Source organism: Diabrotica undecimpunctata, chromosome 1 (genome assembly GCF_040954645.1).
Source record: "Diabrotica undecimpunctata isolate CICGRU chromosome 1, icDiaUnde3, whole genome shotgun sequence".
Classification (NCBI taxonomy): domain Eukaryota; kingdom Metazoa; phylum Arthropoda; class Insecta; order Coleoptera; family Chrysomelidae; genus Diabrotica; species Diabrotica undecimpunctata.
In genome coordinates this window covers 108794963-108817323 of record NC_092803.1, presented here as the reverse complement: position 1 = coordinate 108817323, position 22361 = coordinate 108794963, and the positions used below count along the sequence as shown (strand labels likewise).

Here is a 22361-nt window from a genome sequence, read left to right as displayed (position 1 = left end):
TGGGCGTACCTGTTATTGCAATAAAAGGTTTTAGGTAAACAATTAATAACCCTAATATAGAAACAAAATACAAATACATTCGAGTTCGAAACGATGACGTCCTTAAGAGAGCCGGCGTGGAAAGAGAACTCTTTGAATTAATTAAAAAACGCAAGATTGGTTACCTTGGGCACATATTGAGAGGAGCAAAATATGAAATACCACAGTTAATCCTACAAGGGAAGATCGAAGGTAGGAGAGGAGCCGGCCGCAAACAATTATCCTGGTTAAGGAATATTAAAGAATGGACAGGAATACACAATACAGGCGAGCTGTGTCACGCCGCCAAGAACAGAATTCTAGTAATGAGATAGTCGCCTACGCACTTTGGTGTATGGCATGTTAATAAGAAGAAGAAACAAAATGAAACATACATTAACACTTTTAGTGGAACGGGTTTTTCCAAAATTCAAAAGAGGCGGAAGTGTCTGTGAAGCTTTTGGGAATGAGGAACTGTATGAATCTCCGAAATTTAAGTTAGTTTTAATTTTGGTTTTCGCGTCAAGCAGTGTAAACATGTGTTAGGAAAATTTTAAAAGTGCATTTATAGTGTAATTTTATTACGTAACTAGTAAATAACGTTAATTGGTTTAGACAGGGTGTCCAGGAACTCTTCTAACAAACAATGACCGGAGATTCCTCATATAATTTTAAGACAATTTAACCCAATTCATCTAGTCCGAAAATGCTTCCTGCGGGAGCTAGACCTGTTTGAAGATGGCTCCTTGTAATTAGTATTTTTAAATACTTCCAGAAAGCTTCGATTTAGAAAAACGAAAACTGCTACGGTTATTTATCCTTCAGAGTTGAATCGATTTCATCCATTGTAAATTTCTAGTACCATTCAGAGGCGTCCGTTTTGGGTAGGTCAATGGATATTTTAATGCATAACTTTTTTGTTTTTAACTTTCAAGCATTCTTAATACTAGATAGTAGATTTTCAGGTATTTTAGTACTAAAAGGTACTCTTACTAAACTTACTAAAAAGTCGGTAGGATACTACCGACTACAACTGACTACAACTGTCAACAGAAAAATAACCTACTAGTCTTTAAATTAACTTTAGTACTAGAATATGTGAAAATTTAATAATCTAGTATCACGAATGCTTAAAAGTTAAAGACAAGAAAGTTCCACGTTGAAATAACCGTTGATCTACCCAAAACGGACGCCTATGAACGGTACTAGAAATTTGCAATTAATGAAATCAATTCAACTCTGGAGGATAAATAATCGTACGAGGTTTCGCTTTTTTAAATACAAATGTTGTATAAATTCGGCTTTGAAATGTGGGTATATCGTCGAATGATGCGCATACCCTGGACAGCACATCGCACAAATGTCTCAATATTGACAGAACTCGACATCAATACCAGGCTTACCACAATCATCAACCAAAATATATTGAGGTACTTTGGACACATCACCGGGGAAGGCATGGAGAGGTTGGTGGTTGAAGGCATGGTTGATGGTAAAAGAACCCGAAGAAGATGGTCAGACCAAATAAAGTGCGCTACCGGTTACTCTGTCTGAGGCAGCACACCGCGCCCAGAAGAGAGAAGAATGGATAGCAACCATTCATCAAATACCATAACGTCACCACATCCTTACGAAGGATAAAGGATAGAGGAGAAGGATAAAAGTATACATTTATTAAAAAAACGACTTATGAGGCGCTATCTTCAAAGAGTTCTAGCTCCCTGAAGAAGCATTTGCGGACTACGTGAATTGGGTTCAGTGGTCTTAAAATTATCTGGGAAATCTCCGGTTTTCGTTTGTCAGGAAACAGTTCCTGGACACCCTGTATATCCAAACTAAGTGCTTGAATTCAGCCATATCCTGAATTAAAGCTGTATGGAAGAAAAGTATTTTGTCGAGCTTGCTCTAAAATTATAAGAACTATTTTCATTTTAAGACAAGAGCAAGCCATTGTCAACGCATGTTTCGGTAAAAAAAGTGTTAATAAGCTTTGTCATTTTCTTTCAGATTTCTTCTGATTTTCAAATCAGAAAATTTTTAATCGATCAGCATGCATAGACATCTGTGAAAAAACTCTTAAATGGCACAGTGCTTAGGAACTCAAAAAAAGCAGCAAATTTTTGACCAGGATCTTTGCGATGCCTTGTTGTCTTCGGAAATTGCAATTTCAAAAGTGAACAATTTCACTTTTACCTCATTTTTGCAGAAATATTGTATTGTATTGTATTTAATATTCCCGATAAAAGTATCTTAAGAAAAAAAATATATCGAGATTTGCTACGATGACACCATAAAAAAATTCGAAAAATTGTTGCCGATAACTCGATTTATTTTATAATGGACGAAAGTATTGATTTACATGGGCGCTATATGACGCATTTAATGATAGGCGTTTTACACGAAGATCTAAAAAATGTTTTTTTTTGCGTCAAAGCAATTGGATAAAACCAATAATTTGATATTACACGTTTTTTTTCAAGATGAGTTTCTTTCTACCGGAAAGTATATCATGCGATAAAGTTTTATTATTGTTAAGCGACAATGCGAACTTAACATGTCTAGCTCAGGGGCGTGGAAGAAATAAGACGAAATTTTCCACATGATGTCAAAAAAGTTTTTATAAAATTGTCATTATGAGTTAAATTTTACAAAGAATGAGGCAATATCGTCTGAGTGCAGTGGCGGCTTTTGGGGGTAGGCAGGATAGGCCGGGCCTACCCAATAATTTTAAGAGCTTTAAAATTGAAAAACATATATTTAAAAATTATGTCAATGCATGTAAATAACTTTTAAATGTACTAAATCACTCAATACATTAGCGTCCGTTCAAACAACTAAGTTATTATATTACCACAGTAAGCATCGAAGCGTATTCAGGCATTTTAAATATCATTAATAGGCCCGATCGGAACTGGCCGACCCAGCTCACATAAGATCCCCGTACAAAAAGCGTTTGAAGTTAAGCAGCTTGCCGGACAACGATTTATATTGTCGTGTTTATGCTTGCTGTTTAGGCACCAGACGATCGGGCCTACGATGACCATCGTTGTCACTTGTAACGTAATTATCGAATTGTAATAATTTTCTTTTAAATTATGATAAAAAAATATGTAACATAATCTATAATTGTAACATATTTTTAAACAAACAACACAATTGCAAACAAGTGCACGGTTGCCCAAATCAATTTAAAAAAATTCGTAAAATTCGAAGACAAAAAATCACATTTGCGTGATTTCTATATCGCCTGATTGTATGCAACTTATATATGTGAGATTGTTTTATAACTGATACATAAAAATGAGTTTTTATGACGCTTTACCAGGTTGCAGTAATAGTAATGTTAATAGTGAGTGTTTGGACATTGTTGTTTCACTATTGGAATCGCCATTATCTAGAAGAACTGAAATTGATAGAAAAAAAAATTATTATGAATGAAAGGCCTACTCCAACATTGTGAATTGACCAAAAAGATGGGAAAAAGGTGCGTACTTTTAATTTCTCTTGGTATGATATCTACAAATGGTTGTCTGGAAGTATTACGAAAAACAGACTATATTGTTGGCCGTGTTTGTTATTTTTCTAATAAGAAATATGTATAGAATTGTGAAGGATACTTTGATTTAAAAAATATGTCTGCCTCCTTAAAAAAACATTCCAGTTGCAACGAACATTTAAGTAATTTGCTGTCCGTTAAGGATGTACAGAAGAGGGCGTTTTCTGTTCTCGATTTGCTAGATGAAAAATCAAAAATCGCAAAAATTAGATACAACGCAGAAGTTAAAATGAACAGAGAAATCATTAAAAAATTAGTTGGGGGGGGGGGGGTATGATCCCGTGACCATAGCTATATAATTTGCTGGCTTGGCCTACCCAAAATTTTACCACACCAGCCGCCACTGTCTGAGTGCTATTCTATTACCCCCTTTACCTCTTATCATGAGATGGGGCACTTGGTTACAAGCAGCATTTTTTATGCGGGGTATTTTCAAGGAATAAAAAGGTTTGTTATAGAACTCACAGATTCCACTTCAGCAGCTCTGAAGGAATATAAACGCCTTGTTTAATTACCCAATTTAACCTAGAATCTAGCTACTTAAGCTTAAATCATAAATTTCTTGTTGAGGACATAAAAAAATTTGGAAAAGAAAATTTGTCTCTTTGTGAATCAGTCGATTTAATTAATCAAGTTAAGGAATCTTTTCATATGGTTAAAGGAAACTTCACAGTAAAACACGACAAGCTGATGAATATATTAACAAATATTGGAATAAACACCTGTGATCTAAAAATTATTAGCAATCTTTACTGGAATCAAAAATCGTCTATCCGTACAGAGGCAGGAGAATCCGATGGTATCAAAATCAAACATGGGGTTCGACAGGGATGTATACTATCACCCTTTGTTTAACATATACTCTGAGTAAATCTTTCAAGAAGCTGTTGAAGCCGGAATACGAATTAACGGAGAATGTATCAATAACATCAGATACGCAGATGACACGGTGGTATTCGCTGACAGTTATGAAGTCCTCCAGGAGTTAATGAATAGAATCACAGAAGTGTCAGAGATATGACTTTCACTGAACATTGAGAAAACAAAATGTACGAGGATCTCTAAGAAGGAACAACAAATTGAAAGAATCAGTGTGGATGGTCAACCAATAGAAAGAGTAAAAACATACACCTACCTTGGTACGAACATCAATGAAAATTGGGACCATTCCCTACAAATAAAATATAGGATAGAGAAAGCAAGATCTGCATTTTTAAAAATGGCTAAGCTATTCAAATGCCACGATTCATCAGTATCCGTCCACAATCAGTACTCATAAAAATCAGGGTTGTACGGAGTTGAGTCGTGGACTCTCAGAGACGCCACCTGTAAGAAAATTGAGACTTTCGAAATGTGGCTTATTGTAGAATCCTGAAGATATACTATACCGACCACGTTACTAACCAGGACGTTTTATTAAGAATGCAAAAAGGAAAAGAGTGTTAACCTTCATAAAAACAGCCAAAATTGAATACCTCGGTCTCATTATGAGGAACAGCGAAAGATATGGGTTGCTGCAATTAATTTTTCAAGGAAAAGTAGAAGGAAAACAAGGACCAAGAAGGCGAAGGATTTCCTAGCTGAAAAATCTACGTACGTGGTTCAACACAACAACCACAAATCTTTTCAGAGCCGCAGTTTGCAAAATACAGATTGCCATGATGGTCGCCAACGTCCGAAACGGGTAGGCACTACAAGAAGAAGAAAAAATGAAACTTAGGCATATCTGTAGGAAATAAATTATGTATGTAAACAGTATGTTTTAAACAAAAACTCTATTTTGGAAAAAAATGCGAAAGTTCATCAAGGTGATCCAGTACCAGATCTTGAACCACCGCCTTTCAACATAAACAAGTTTAAAAATGCACCAACCAATAACTTCTGATGAGGCTGAAAGAAGTTTTTCGATTGATAAACATTTATAAGCATTAATATTACATGCAGATAGAAAAAATAATATTTTAATTGCAAATTTTGAAAAACAAATTATTGTCAATTGCTTTATGTGATAACGATAACACTATTTTGTGAAATTGTATATCTGTATTGCTTAAAATATTGTTATTTTGTATATATTAAAATAAATAAATGTCAAAATTGTGTTTCAATCTTACTTCAGTTTTACTTTGTATAAAAAATACGACTTTTTAAATATTAGCAAAAGTAACAAATTTTTTTAAATTTATTAATGTTTGTATTTTGATAACGATTTCTGAAGTGGAAATTGAAACGTCAATAAACTTATTTTAAACTTTGGTTGAGGCTTTTTCCCATTAAAATAGATTATATAAATTGGTTTTTAAATTCAAAATTTATGAACAAGACGATAATTACGTCTGCATAATTAATATTTGCATATAAATTTTGCGTACTTGTGCCAATTTTTTATATACAGGGTGGTCCTTAAGTAATTGTACAAAAAGAAACAGTAGATTCTACACTTTAAAATATTACAATTTAAGCCAAATTGCTTTAATAACATGTTGATATTAAGAAAGATACAGGGTGTTAAACTGCAAAATTGAAATTTTATTTTTCGCTATAACTTTCATGTTTGTAAATATTTATGTATGAAAATTTACAACTGGGTACTTTTAAATATGAGAAATTATAATTTGATGCACACTTTGATGTAACTGATAGAGGGCGCCACTTATGCCACAAATGTGGTATAGATTTGCACTTAACTTTTTTGCTCTTTAAGTTACCTGTATTTGGGATAACTAATATTAAAGATACATTATTTTAACAAAAAAAAGGTATACTTGTTAATAACTTCAAAACTCAACAGTTTTCGAGATAATCGCATGTTAAAAATCAGCTGCCTAATTCTGATCTATGGCAATTATTCCAGGCAACGAAGAAAAAATAGACACAAACATTAATACTTCTGAATTTTGTTATAAAATACCTTTAACTAAAGTTAATAGTTAACGAAATATTAAATAAAATAAATATATCAGCAGGATAATTAATAATAGGATTTGACAAAATAATAGAATAATAGGATTTTACATCAAACATTTTACGTTTTATGTTAAATTAAAGTCATAATCAAAACATTTTGTTTACAAACCAAATTAAGAAATAGTTAAACTAAATAACATAACTTTTTGTCAAACCAAGTGTTCGATATGTCCACCATTTTCTTTAATTCATTTGTCAATATATTCCATAAAAGATCGTTCATATTAAATAGCATCATTGGTTCTAAAGAAATTGCTGCAGTATTTATTTCTTTCCATAGTTGGTTGCGAATGTTTATGGGATTTTTATAGACACGTTGTTTTAATACGCCCTATACACCAAAAATCAAGCGGAATAAATTCTGGGCTACGTGGTGGCCCTAATGTATAATGGATGAATATATTCTTTTGGATACATATCCAAATTTTATGGTATATTATGGAACTACATCTTATTTGTCGAAGAGGTTAAATAATGTATTAAACTGTGATGTATCTCATTCATTGGCTACTTATATACACGCACTGAATAACCTACTGATGACATTACTTATTTATATGATTACGTTACAGCTTAAGAGTAACTATAATTATATTTCGAACAAATGGGCTATTATGATTTACTAATGAACTAATATTATGCTGAACTAAATTGCCTGTGTGTCTACTATATTTATAACTATATCGGTTATTAGACCAACGATAATGTTTTTGTAAAAATGCTGAGACTTTAAGGTTAGATTTGTAGCAAAAGTATTATGAAACAAGACCCATATGTGTTATTCAATACCTGTGTTTTAGTTTCTAAATGTCCTAATGAAAATGGGTAAACAATTTACGTAATTAATAATAAGTATTCTTTCGGGATTTTTATAAATTATATAATTATATTAATATCTCACCACATTGCCAACGAATATGACTGCCACGATCAATTCAACGTTCAGAACAGTTATATTTAAGTATGTTCTCACTGCCTTCCCTCGAGAATGTGGTTGTGTACCATCTTAAACCACATATTTTGGGTTTTCAGCATTTTACAATAGGGAAAAAGTAGTACAACGCCAGTAGGTATAGAAACTTAAGAAGCGATAGAAAAGGGAAACTGTAAACATGATGACGGCCAACGTCTGAATACGGACACGGTACCTAAAGAAGAAATGAAGAATATTTTCTTCAATAAGACATTTAGCAGCCATAACAAAAATTTTGTAATGTTACATTATCATCTTTGAGTTGTTGTAATAAAAATAAACTGTGAATTATGCTTATCTATAGGTATTCAGTGCTTTACTGCACAAATATTACAACTAAGAATTATTATGCAGCTGACTTATAAAATGCGAATATCTCGAAAACGGTTAAATTTTAAGGTTTCTAACAAGTATACCTTTTCCTTGTAAAAATAATGTATCTTTAATATATTTTAACACAAATAGAGCTAACTTAAAGAGCAAAAAAGTTAAGCACAAATCTATGCCACACATGTGGCATATGTGGCGCCCTCTATCAGTTACATTAAAGTTTGTACAAAATTATAATTCATCCTGCTTTAAAGCATCCAATTATAAATTTTTGTCCAAAAATATTCACAAACGTAAAAGTTATAGCGAAAAATAGAATTTTAAATTTCCACTTTAACTGTATACACTGTATATGCGCATATTTGCTCTGTTTCTGTTGCATATATTCCTGTCTCTAATATTATAAGAAATACATTGCAGAAGCTATCCATGATATTTGATTGATGTTTTTTATGAAAAGGAAAGAAATGTTCTCAAAAAGTAATTTTGAATGGAATGGAAAAATGATTTTCCGTTAAATTCCATTTCCAAAAAATGTAATTTTTTTAAATTAATATGAAAATAAAACTATTGGTTGTATTAAAAAAAATGTTATGATTTGTAACGTTACAGTGAAAGTTACAAATATACATGTAGAGAAGTCAAAGAAATATGGTAGTTAAATAAATAAATATATGATTAAAGCCACCAAACAATAAATCAGAGCTAAAAGGAACCCAAAATAAGTAAAAAGCAATATAAAAATATTAATGAGTATTTGATCGAAAGCATTGACAACCTTGAGATTGAGAATTGAGTAACATTAACAGATTTACGAATTGTAGTAGCAGATCTTAAGAAAAAGAAGAATCGTCTTGTCGAAATAACAACAGACATATTAAGAAAAACAACTGAAGGGTCGACATTTACAAACTACAAACTACTTACATATGAAAAACTATTCAAATATATAAAAGAGGTAGTAGGGAATGAAAAATTTATAGACTATTTTAAAAATAACAACATGCTAAGATGGACTCAGGAACAATAAATTTATTAACAATCTCTTTAAACGAAAATAAACATAATATATGCGGAAATAATGATCTTTCTTCCCACCCTTAGACGGAGAAGTAATCATTTTGGATGATTATCTTGGGCAACGTAAGCTTTGAAGGGTAAATAATGTGGAACGGCAGGATATTGTTGGGCACAAATTTATTTTTATTTTAAAGAGGCTGAACAGGTTTTTGCCACACAATGGATTTTTACAATTCTAATATACTTTAAATAAACATAAACTTTTCAATAAACCAAATTTTTTTGTCAAATGCACTCGCTGTGTGACAATTCAGAGTTTGACTTTGGACGAGGAACTCATGTAAATACTAGTTTCTTTGTAATTAAAGCAAGAACGACAGAACCAGCTAGACAAGTATACCCTACTTCTATCGGACAAAAAGTGGATTTACAATTTAAACTTGTACTTTGGAGACAAGGTCTATATTAATTATTATTACAAGATCCATTAATCACTCTTGTGATAAAATCAATTATAAATGATAATAAAGTTACCTATTGAATCTCCTAATTAGAGATATTGTGCCTTCAAAACATGTAGTTATTTTATACTATTACTTCATTTATGAAGTAATATTATAAAATAACTTTTCTATCTCTTAGGAAAAATGAATGTAGGTACAATATTTATTTATAGACTCATATACAGGGTGGTCCTTAACTAATTGTACAAACAAAAACCGTAGATTCTGCACTTAAAAATATTACGATTTAAGCCAACTTGCTTTAATAAAATGTTGATATTAAGAAAGATACAGGGCGTTAAAGTGGAAATTTAAAATTTTATTTTTCGCTATAACTTTTACGTTTGTAAATATTTTTGGACAAAAATTTACAGTTGGATGCTTTTGAGTAGAACAAATTATAATTTTATACATACTTTAAATAGAGGGCGCCACATATGCCACATGTGTGGCATAAATTTGGGCTTAACTTTTTTGTTCTTTAACTTAGCTCTATTTTTGTTAAAAAATATAAAAGATACATTATTTTTACAAAGAAAAGGTATACTTTTTAGTAACCTGAAAATTTAACCGTTTTCGAGATAATCGCATTTTATAAGTCAGTTGCATAATAATTCTTAGTTTGATATTTGTGCGGTAAAGCTCTGAATACCTGCAGATAAGCATAATTTATAGTTTATTCTTATTAAAACAACTCAAAGATGATAATGTAACATCACAAAATGTCTTATTGGAGAAAAGATTCTTCATCTTCTACTTTAGGTGCCGTGTCCGTATTCAGACGTTTTCCTCTATCATGTTTACAATTTCTCTCTTCTATTGCTTCTTAAGTTTTTATAATGGCGTTGTATTACTTTTTCTCTATTGTAAAATGCTGAAAACCCAAAATATGTGGTTTATGCAAGATGTTATACCACCACATTCTAGAGAGAAGGTAGTTAGAACATACTTAAATACAACTTTTCTGAACGTTGGATTGGTCGTGGTAGTCACATTCCTTGGCAATGTGGTGAGAAATTGATATAATTATTTAATTCATAAAAAATCCGAAAAGAATACTTATTATTCATTCCGTAAATTGTTTACCCATTTTTATTACGACAAATAGAAATTAGAGCACAGGTATTGAATAACACATATGTGTCTTGTTTTATAATACTTTTGCAAACAAATCTAACCTTAAAGACTCATCATTTTTACAAAAACATCATTGTTGGCCTAATAACCGATAGTGTTATAAATATAGTAAACACACAGACAATTTACTTCAGCATAATATTAGTTTGTTAGTAAATCATAATAGTCCATTTGATCGAGATGTAATTATAGTTACTCGTAAGCTGTAACGTAATCATATAAATAAGTAATGTCATCGATAGGTTATTTCGTGTGCATAGAAGTAACCAATGAACTAGATACAAAACAGTTTAATACATTATTTAACATCTGCGACAAATAAGATGTAGTTCCATAATATACCATAAGATTTGGATATGTATCCAAAAGAATATATTCATCCATTATACATTATAGCCACCACGTAGCCCAGAATTTAATCCGCTTGATTGATTTTGGTGTATGGGTCGCATTAAAACAACGTGTCTATAAGAATCCCATAAACATTCGCAACCATTTATGGGAAGAAATAAATACTGCAGCAGTTTCTTTAGGACCAATGATGCTATTTAATATGAGACGATCTTTTATGGAGTATATTGACAAATGAATTAAAGAAAATGGTGGACATATCGAACACTTAGTTTGAGAAAAAGTTATAAGTTATTTAGTTTAACTATTTCTTAATTTGGTTTGTAAACAAAATGTTTTGATTATGACTTTAATTTAACATAAAACGTAAAATGTTTGATGTAAAATCCTATTATTATGTTATTTTGGCAAATCCTATTATTAAGTATCCTGCTGATATATTTATTTTATTTAATATTTCGTTAACTATTAACGAATTAGTTAAAGGTATTTTATACCAAAATTCAGAAGTATTAATGTTTTTGTCTATTTTTTGTTCTTTGCCTGGAGTAATTGCCTTAATAAGAATTATGCAGCTGATTTGTAAAATGCGATTAGCTCGAAAACTGTTGAGTTTTGAAGTTATTATCAGGTATACCTTTTTTTTTGTTAAAATAATGTATCTTTAATATTTTTTGTCCCAAATACAGGTATCTTAAAGAGCAAAAAAGTTAAGTGCAAATTTATACCACATATGTGGTATATGTGGCGCCCTGTGGTATATATGCACATCAAAGTGTGCGTCAAATTATAATTTCTCATATTTAAAAGTACCCAGTTGTAAATTTTTATACATAAATGTTTATAAACATGAAAGTTATAGCGAAAAACAAAATTTTAAATTGGCACTTTAACACCCTGTATCTTTCTTAATATCAACATTTTATTAAAGCAATTTGGCCTTAATCGTAGTATTTTAAAGTGTAGAATCTACTATTTCTTTTTGTACAATTACTTAAGGACCACCCTGTATAAATTCATATTATAATTATACATTACAATTAAGAATATGTTGCAAATCGCAACACAATGGTTAACACACTTACTGACATCTCTATTGGTGGCTAAACAAGTAAATTCAATTCGGCCTAGATTTTCTTTTTATTTTCCGGGCTTACTACGTTACTTTTAATACAAATTGTTAATTTATGACTATGGAATTTTAATTTGTTCTATTGGTATTTTTTGTTCTAATGGTCACAACTATTTGGAGGCACTTTAAATCCAGTGACGTAGTAACCTTTGTAATAAAAAATCACTAATAAAGTTTTTCCATTTACGACTGCCAAAAATATTGTCATATTTTCTGAAAATTTAAATAATATATATTTTAGATTATAGCGAGGATACACCTCTCCATGATGCAATAGCTGACAGGTGCGTAGAAACTGTGTGCATGCTTCTATATTATGGCGCAGACGCAAATCGTGTAGGCGGAAATGGTCTGGTTCCTTTTATGAGAGCAATTATAGCAGAAAACTGGGAAATTCAAGATGCCTTGTTTGAATATGTTTCAGATTTTGATTCCAAAACTAAGGATGGGTATAGTATTTTAACGTTGGGTTTGATTAATGAGACTCGCTATGTTGAAAAGATTATCGAGAAAGGAGCTAAAGTAGATGTCGCTGCATTTACAGGTAATTTATTCAACTGTATTCACTTACTATTCCTGAGGAATTATCTGTTAGGAACTTCGTAAGGCTATCTTTGGTTGCTTTTAAAGCATAGCTTTTTAGCCAGGGCTTGCACGGAGATGTATGGGTGCAGATAATCAAACGAACACGGCAAACAACAAATATATATACAAACACAAACATAGATTGTAGCGCCGCGCGTACACCTGGTTCCTCGCAGTTTATATCTGTATATAAAGGGTTTCATTAACATTTGCATAATTTTTATGCCAAAATATAACGATTTACTGTCACTATTACTATTTTTGAGAAAAAAGTCATACTGTGACCTAAAAGATCTATTGTCTTCCCTTTTTTGCATTCTCTGATGATTTATCAGTGATTGGAGAAGCTCGTCTCGTTATATTTTCCCCAGAAAGTTTAGTATATCTTATTTTAATATTTATTATTTCCCTTATATTGACTTAATATAAACACCCTAATTTTTAACGAGAATTATCACGTCAAAATATCTGTTTTTGTTAGTTGAAATTTTTACTTTCTGATGGTGTAAAAAAATATAAATTACTATGACGGATTTTGTCTGAAAAACCAAAAAAAAAATACAAAAAAAGTCGAATTCGAAAACTGTTTTAATCATAATGTAAAATTTGGAGCTATTTATTAAAATTCACACTTAAATTATCGAAATAGAGTATGTACTATCATTAACAACCAACTAAGTTAATAAAGGTAATACTTTATAAGATATTTACAATATTTTGAGAAAGTTGTAGGATCTTTTCTAAATTATATTCGTTGGTGCTTATTTTTGGCTATATTAAGATAACTGAATGGCCTACGGAAAATTTTAGCCCATCAAAAGTATTTCATAGAGAAGGGGGGAAGGTCTGGGTCAAAAACCGTTAGCCAATATTCGAGATACAGAGCAGTGAAAACATAAAAATACATGTACAGGCTGAGTTACTTAGTATGTAATTAATAACAGTATTATCGTAATTATACGTTTCGTTTCAAGAACAAAATAGGCTTGAAATATGGCGCCCTTAGTTTACTGGACAAACAGTTTGACCTATTATCATAGCCTTATATATATATATATATATATATATATATATATATATATATATATATATATATAAATTAAGGATCACTCCGAAGAGTGGTGGGTTTTTTCGGTCAAAAGGTGGAGAAAAAGGACAAAGTTAATGGCTACTTCATCTATTTATTTAAGACGTTTCGCTTTCTTAATCAGAAAGCATCATCAGTTCATCTAAAAAGAACAATATGAAAAAACCACACAAGCATGGAAAAGTTGTTACATGTGTTACCTTGTAAGGTAACACACCTTTTGGTGACCGAAAAAACCCACCACTCTTCTGAGTGATCCTTAATTTATATTGGATTGACGGTAGTACTCTTTTTCTCGATATATATATATATATATATATATATATATATATATACATATATATATATATATATATATATATATATATATATATATATATATATATATATATATATATATATATATATATAATAAAGGTAAAAGGTATCGGCATAATTCGCAACAAAGGAAAAAATAGAATAAAATATGTGTATACGATGGAAGGCAACTGTATATACGTATTTCTGACTATTGGTCGTCTTCAGTACGGTGCAGCCAAGTTAAAAAATGAGCATATTAACTTGGGAAAGGATCACTACAGGAGCAATGCGACCAATTTGTGGCAATAATGTTAAAAGACTCAGGTTTCCAGAGCAACAACTAACACATCCACGGAGGAAGCTAAGCTACCTGAGGAAAGGAATGCCAAACGTTTAGAATGTGTTAGTTGTTGCTCTGGAAACCTCAGAGTCTTCTAACATTATTGCCACAAATTGGTCGCATTGCTCCGGTAGTAATCCTTTCCCAAGTTAATATGCTCCTTTTTTAACTTGGCAGCACCGTACTGAAGACGACCAATAGTCGGAAATACTTATATACGGTTGCCTTCCATCTTATACACATATTTTATCCTATTTTTTTTTCTTTGTTGCGAGCTATGCCGATACCTTTTACCATTATTTTACTATCAACTCGCATTAATCTTTTTCTTTTATTTTAATATCATAAGTTACCTATATTATACACTAATGATTATATCGTCTAAAGTTATCACCTATAGATAATGTTCTTTTATAACTCTATGTAATTATTACGTATGTTTTAGCTTGTGTTGATATTCCAAACGTCAGCAATTTTCAATTAGTTTGGAAGAATTTGGACCCAGAGGATATTAAAGACCCGGCTATAAATTTACAAATTTTGAATTACGAATTAGCCCCAGAAGAATTTGGACAGTACATTGATGTTATTATGGAATACTCAAGTAGCGAAGTGTTAGAAATATTGGCATCCAAGATCAACTCGATCGAGATAGCAGCATTAATTCAAAAATGTTCTGAGAGTAATGGTTTAACACATGACCAATTAACTAAACTAACATGTATCTTACTTCAACATGGGCTTAAAATTGGAACGAACCTTATAGTGGCAGTATTTACTAACATGGGTTATTGTGATTTATTAAAGATATTGATGTTCATGGACTATAAAGAGAATTGGTCGCCGTTTGTTATAACTCCTAGATGTATATTTGATATTCATTGTGATATTCTAACTAAATATAACGAACTTCTTGCTAACGGCGAGGAGTGGATGAATGTTAGAAGATTTCAAGAAGATGTGATAAGTTCTTTTGGCTATTGGGCGCTACGACCTTTGATTAATGTGGCCTTAAATCAATTTGCAGATGCTAGTATGTTCCAAAGAAAAAACAATGAAATAATGATAGCCTACCGAGATTTGCTTCCAAAAGTTCCTTCCTTATTAGAACTAGCTAGGGATGCAACTAGAAAACATATCGTTAATAGAATGAATATTAAAACTACTTGTCAGTATTTTACATGTATAAATAGTCTAGATATACCTAATGTATATAAAAAAATTTTGTTTTTTGAAAAAAAAATATATAATTATGGTTAGTTGCTTCTTTTAATTTTTACCCCATTTATGAGTGCAGTTTGATATTGGACAAATATTTAATCTGCATGGCACTACCACTCCATTGCCCTCCGCCATTTCCCCTTATCTTGAAGACAAGAAATTTGGACTATTATCCGTATTACAGCTCCATACCCTTGTCTGTTAAATGGTACCTCCATATCTTTAGAGGTTAGTAAATTTAGCATAAGATCTTGGCTTATGGAGGTGTAAGGGCAAATAGTGATCTTTTTCATACTGACAGTTTTATCCATTTTAGAGATAAACTCAACCAATCAAGTCCTTTTATCTGGTTTAGATCGGCGTATACCTAACCAAACGTTTGACTTAATTGATTAGGTACAGTTATCAGTGAAATTGCTAGCTAGTGAAAAGACTGAGTTATGAAAAAAGGATATTATGTAAATGATTCATTTAATTTGTAATTTGGGTAGTGATAATATTGCGTTTCTCACATTTCTTATCACTTTCGATGTTTTCGTTAATATTATTACATTGCGTTTCTCAGGTTTCTTATCCACTACAAACATTGCAAATAAAAAATACACAGGAAACAACGTCTCAGATAAAATTAACTTCTATAGAAAAACAAAGGACAAGGAAACGCAAAGCTGAGAAGAAAGTACAACGAAATTTAGGAAAAGCTTATCTGACGTTACAAGGAAAACCAATGTGTTCACGTTATGACCAAACGTTAAAGTTTGAACGTTCGTCAAGTCTATATATTCTTAAACGCAACGGTATATTAATTTTTTATGTATATTTTAAACTGACTTTTGCAGTATAAAATCAAAATGAAATTGAGCATTTTTAAACCTTGTATTTTTTGTTTTGTTTACATCTGATGTTCAACCTATTAAAAAATGGCCTCGAAAACGGTAAAATTGGCTTTTTTCTGATACTGTAGTAGTTTATTAGCATTTTACGTTTAAAGTAAGCGTTTTACATAAAAATGATAAGAATAATTTTCGTTTTGAAATAACTCCAATTTATTAAAAATAGTGGTTTTAAAATGTAAAAAACAATTTTTTATAATTTGTTTAAAAATTGTTATCCATAAATAGGTTGCCATGGAAAATTTTAGGTAAGTTTTTCTGCTTATTATATTGGATCATAATAATATCGATTAAAACAAGTGTCAGCGTGTGGGTATGAAATAGAACTTTTTCGACAAAAGCCCAATAAGGGATTATTTATTTCCAAAGCATTACATAAACCAATAATATTTTTAGAAATAATTGAATACTTAGGATAATTTTTTTTTCATAAAATTTATTATAAATAAAATATTTACGAAGTTTATTGAAGAACTATGTTTTAATCATAAATATTTAATTTTTACAATAAAAATTACCTCAAATATATTCGTGATGTATGCAAAAAGTACATACAAATTAAAAAAAGAAATGTCAAAATCCATAAACAAGAAACAGAGATACAGTTAGCAGCTCCTTCCCCCCTCCATCGCTTTCATCAGTTTCAAAGCCGACAGATTCTGAGGACCACATGTTTGAAGCTTTGTAAACGTTTTCATTAAAATGCAATATTTTCTCATTTTTCACATTAAAACTTTAAAGCATGTTCTTTCAGATGACTCTAATGAGATCTCTTAATTGTTATAAACAAAGCTGCTATTAATTTAAAAAAAAGGAACAAACTTCGGCCCAAAGTGTCCTAGGGCAACCTTTTTTTCTTTTAAATTTGTAAAAAAATTCAGGTTTTCTAAATATGAAAAAATCAGTTTCTTGTAGGCAATGGTTAAAAAGTTAATCTAATTGTTTATAAGCAAAAAATTTACGTTTTTGCCAAATTTTTATGCCATATTTAAAAATTATTTTTCTTCAGTTTTTTTTAATAATAATAATAGAATAAATCTTCTTCTTTCCGAGGCTAGTCGTTTAATTAAATTTGACTTATTTTTCAACTTTCTAAACAAGAAATAAGAATATGAACATTTAGAAAACGCCCTTTTGAATGTTTTTATTTGACTTTCTTATAAGTTTCTTATTCTTAAATTTGTTTCAAATGCTTTACTTTTTGCTGATAGACGAAAAAAGCGAAAATTTCCCGTTTTTTGATCTTAATTTATTAATAATTAATTAAATCCAAAAAATGGACTGCAGTAAACATATAGATTTTTGTTACAGAGGTCCATACTATTCAAAACAATTGTCGTTTACCGGACCGGTTCAGTGCCACAAACATGATACTTTTTTGCTTATTTCCCTGATCAAAAGGTACAGAAAGTGGAAAAGGATATGAGTATGGCATCGGCAAAGATTGATAGGAAGGTAAAGTTTCGAAATTGTGAAAATGAGATAACAAAGGAAAAATTTGAATAGAAATACCTGTGTGCACCGAAAAAGGTGGAGTTGAAATAATTTGAAAGAGTAGAATATAATAAAAAAGGAACAAGAGAATTTGCAAGAAATAAAGAAATTTAAAAGCGAATATGTAAGTGAAGAGGTACAAGAAGTGGTTATTTTCAACAAAAAGGAAGAAGATATTTATTATAAAATAAATGGTGATCACTCTGATATAAAAGAGGCTGAAAACAGCAGTGGGGTATTTAACATAAATAATTTATCTACAAGTATCAGGAATAAATCTAACATACATTAAATTTTTTTGCTTAGATACATGGACGGGGAAAAGTTTGTATATTATGGAAAAATGGATGAGATGTGCATTGGCGGGGAGAATGAAAAATTATGAATTGATCTAGTTTTGATTTTTTTAATTTTTGTTTATAAAATAAAAATAAAAATCTTGTAGATAAAAATCAAAGGCGGGGAAATGGTTATACTGGCAATACTGGTATTTTCCTCTTAATAACTTCTATTATTGGTAAGTCAGTAACATTTAGAGGATACATCATTTATGTTTTTTAAATAACAAACATATAAAATCAGAATTTGGTGTTTATTGAAGGTAAATTAAATGCACGACCAAATACTTACCATGTCGGGATAGTATTATGAGGTTTTTTCCTGATTTTTCCCTCATAATTTACTATGGAATCACTAACAGGAGAATTTTACTGTCACCATGGTATGTGTTTGACTTTTTAAAGACTAATTACATGTTATGATCTTTTCTGACGGATATTCTCAAGTTAAAGTTGATTTCATGTAATCGAATGAACTATCTTATAAGTAAAGTCGTCCCAGGAACGCAACTCAACAATCTTGGCAATATTATTTTAAAGTGGTCTACTTTAAAATGTAAATGTCTGAATTGTCAATATAGATGATTCAGATAAAATTAAATTATTAGAAGAATTTTTCACTAAGTAACAAAAAAACAAAATTTGTTTAATTTACTAATGTTTGTATTTTGAGAACGATTTCCGAAGTGGAAATTGAAACGTCAATAAACGTACTTTAACCTTTAATTGTGGCTTATTCCCAGTTAAATAGTAATTACTTTAAAATGCCACAAGAAAAAAGCTTCACAACAATAGTCAAAGGAAAGGTTCATGGTTAGATATTGAAAATAGCCAAAACATCGAGGCTATGGGCGAAATTGGCCATAAACAAATAAAAATCAAATTAACATCAGAGTTCATACAAAGGGTAAAACAGCTACTCCGTTCACATCTTAATAGTAAAAATTTGTTTAGGGCATTAAACAACTACTCATTTTTCGCGCTTAGCTACTCATTTGGGATTATTAAGTGGACTAAAATGGATATAGAAACTCTTCAGCGAAAAGTAGGAACACACCTCACAAAGGGACAGAAACACCATCCTCGAAGTATAGTAGAAAGAACGACATTACCACGGTATTTAGGAGGACGAGGACTTATGAATATAAGCGAGCAATTAGAAAAACAGCTTACTCATTTAAGAACTTATTTTCAGGTGCAGGCAGAGACATCTACTCTTTCTTGCGCGATTTGTGTAGTAGATGACACAACACCGATCAAACTGAGGAAACAAGAAATGCGCATAAACCATCTTACTAAGAACGAAAAAATGCGCATCTGGATGGGTAAATCTCTGCACGGGCGTCATCCCAATGAAGCCAGTCAAGACTATGTCGACAATATAGCGTCGAACTATTGGTTGAAACAGAAGGTTCATTACTTGCTATTCAGGATCATGTTATACCAACCAAAAATTACCTGAAATATATCGCCAAAGACCCTTAGATCCAAAATGGCAAATGCCGATATGGATGTCAAGCCCAAGAAACCATCCAACATCTTACCGGGGGCTGCCAGGCATTTGCTGCAACTGAATATAAAGAATGGCATGATTCAATAGGGAAGATCCTTAATCAAGAGATAGCTTTTAAACTGGGACTTATACAAACAAACCATCTCCCATATTATCAATACGTTCTTGAGAGTATGCTTGAGAATGACAACTTCAAGCTATACTGAGACCTCACTGTACTCACAGATCAAACAGTAGCACACAATAGACCAGATCTCCTACTAGTTAAAAAACTAACGAGACAAACAACACTAATCGATGTGGTGATACCTAACAACAATAAAATGCGTGCAGTAATAATAATAATCTACAACGAAAAGGTCGCCAAGTAGAGAGTCTGGAAATTCAAATACGAAGACAATGGAGAATGGAAAGTAGTCAGATAGTACCTATTATTCTTTCTACTACTGTAGCCATTCCGAAGAACCTCCCAGAAAACATATAAAAGCTGGCTGTAATTGAATATCTCCATAAGACTGTGCAGAAAGCTCTGCTATTCTCGACGTCCAGATGTGTACGAAAATTTTTAGGAGATACTACGACGTATCAAGTCACGTAGGGCTCGATAACACGGAAAGAGTCCCACCAGATCTCAATCCTTTTGATACCGTAGGTATCTGGGATGAATGAATTTTTCCCTTAGAGGGAGTGTGAACCATATGGCTAAATGTAGACAATATTAATAATATCGTATGACATTTTTGTCGGGGTTCCGGCGACAATTGAATCTTTAACCCTGTTTCAGGTAGGTACTGTCGATGCACACTATCTCAAGGGCACCGACGGCTTTACGTGCCTTCCGAAGTACAGTGAACGGCTCGTATCAATTTTAGAGATAAATATCTCAGAATCGCAGAAAACGATGGCTATCACCTTTCCGGCTGATACGACAGTCCTTCTCGTTCACAACACGTTCGCCGGTTAAAGTCCACTCTTTCGAATGGTCCTTGGTTTCTCGTGTGTACCAGTGGATCCATGTTTTGTCGACGGTCACTAAACAACGCAGACACTATTTCGGATTGCGCTTAAACAGCGTCAAGCACTACTCTCACGTGAGACAAGTGGTCTCACAGTTGAGCTTGTTATCCGGCGTGAGCAAACGCAGAACCCATCGCGGCGACAGCTTTCTCATGCCCAAAATTTTATGCAGGATATGACCCATGCACTTTTTTCAGATGCCTACTGTCTCAACTATCTCGCGCACCTTCAGTCTGCCAACACGAGTTCGTGGATTTTTTTACGTTATACTCCGTGGTAGCCGTTTTTGGAGCATTTGCGTGTGGCTCATTAAAAACCGACAAGCGACCACGTTAAAACAATTTTTGAAGGTCGCCATGGAAAGAGAAGGGTCACCGTACACAGGATCCAAGCGCTCTTTAGTTTCGATGCGTTTCTTTTCTTTTCAAAAACAAGAAATCTTATCACCGACCGATATTGCTATATTTTCATTTTTCTAATATCCGCGGACACGCTCGCTTCCACACGTAGTCAAAATAAAATTGCGATTCCGATTCGGCTAAAATTCTGACATTTTGTCCGCTTACGAGAATGTATATTATACACTTATCGGGCCGCAGCCATACATATTAAAATATTTATTAAGTTCTCATATATCTTCTCGTTTAGCATCTTTGTTCATTAAAACGTTGCATTCCAAATCCTTAACTTTATTTTTTTCATTAATTTTTAGTTTACTTTGTTGTTATTAAGTTTTGCTGTTTAACTTAGACTTTTTATAATTAAAATATATATGTGATAATGTTCTTTTCATCATTTTTGACAGATTTGATATTGAATACCACTTACGTAAGATGAAACTGTCAATCAAATTACCAATGGCAGAGAGATATAATTTCTAAATTGAGATTAACCAATCGCAATTGAATTAAAAATACTTACAAATAATAGATACTTATACGCCAGAAAATGCAAGTTAAGTTATAAAAAATGCAAAAAATCACTTATACCTACGTCATAATTATAATTGCCTTCAAATGAAATCCTTCAAAACGAGCCCTACATGACGGCTACTAGGAATGTGAATTAAGTAGGTAAAGACTTACTTGCCTGTATCTGACAGATATTTAACTCTAAATTCGATTAGAATGTGATTCCACTCATCGGACAAAATCCGTGAAATGAACTAAATCACTTCATGATGGTTCAGTATGTTTTCAAAGGGGAAAATACTTTGTTGTTCCTCATATACTAGAATTTAAAATCGGAATCTTTATCCTAATATATTGGGAATAGTTTAACCAAAGAATATAGACGCGTATGCGTATATATTCTTTGGTTTAACCCCAGCTCCCTAACTCCTAGCTTTACATATATGTAACGCAAAAACCTCTAAAATCTTCATCCTGGAATTCATGAAGTGATTCTAATTTTATCTAGATGGCGATGCATGACTTTGACAGTTGTTTACTAGTTTTCAGCGTTTAGTTCGGGGATTTGATCTAACCTGTTTATTTAGTTAAGTGTTTGATGTACGCTTTTATTATTTATGATAAAAATAGTAATAGCATATATATAATCAATATAATAATAGCAATAATAAACTC

General features: G+C 31.7%; 1 protein-coding gene across 1 annotated transcript in view; it reads left to right on the top strand.

The window, feature by feature from the left end:
* Nucleotides 1-15559, top strand: part of LOC140434290 (uncharacterized) — a 42765-nt gene extending 27206 nt beyond the window's left edge. Inside the window, exons 7-8 of the mRNA XM_072522445.1 lie at nt 12229-12531; nt 14745-15559. Coding sequence (XP_072378546.1) covers nt 12229-12531; nt 14745-15559 — 1118 coding nt within the window. The remainder of the gene's footprint in view (nt 1-12228; nt 12532-14744) is intronic.
* Nucleotides 15560-22361: the final 6802 nt, after the last annotated feature.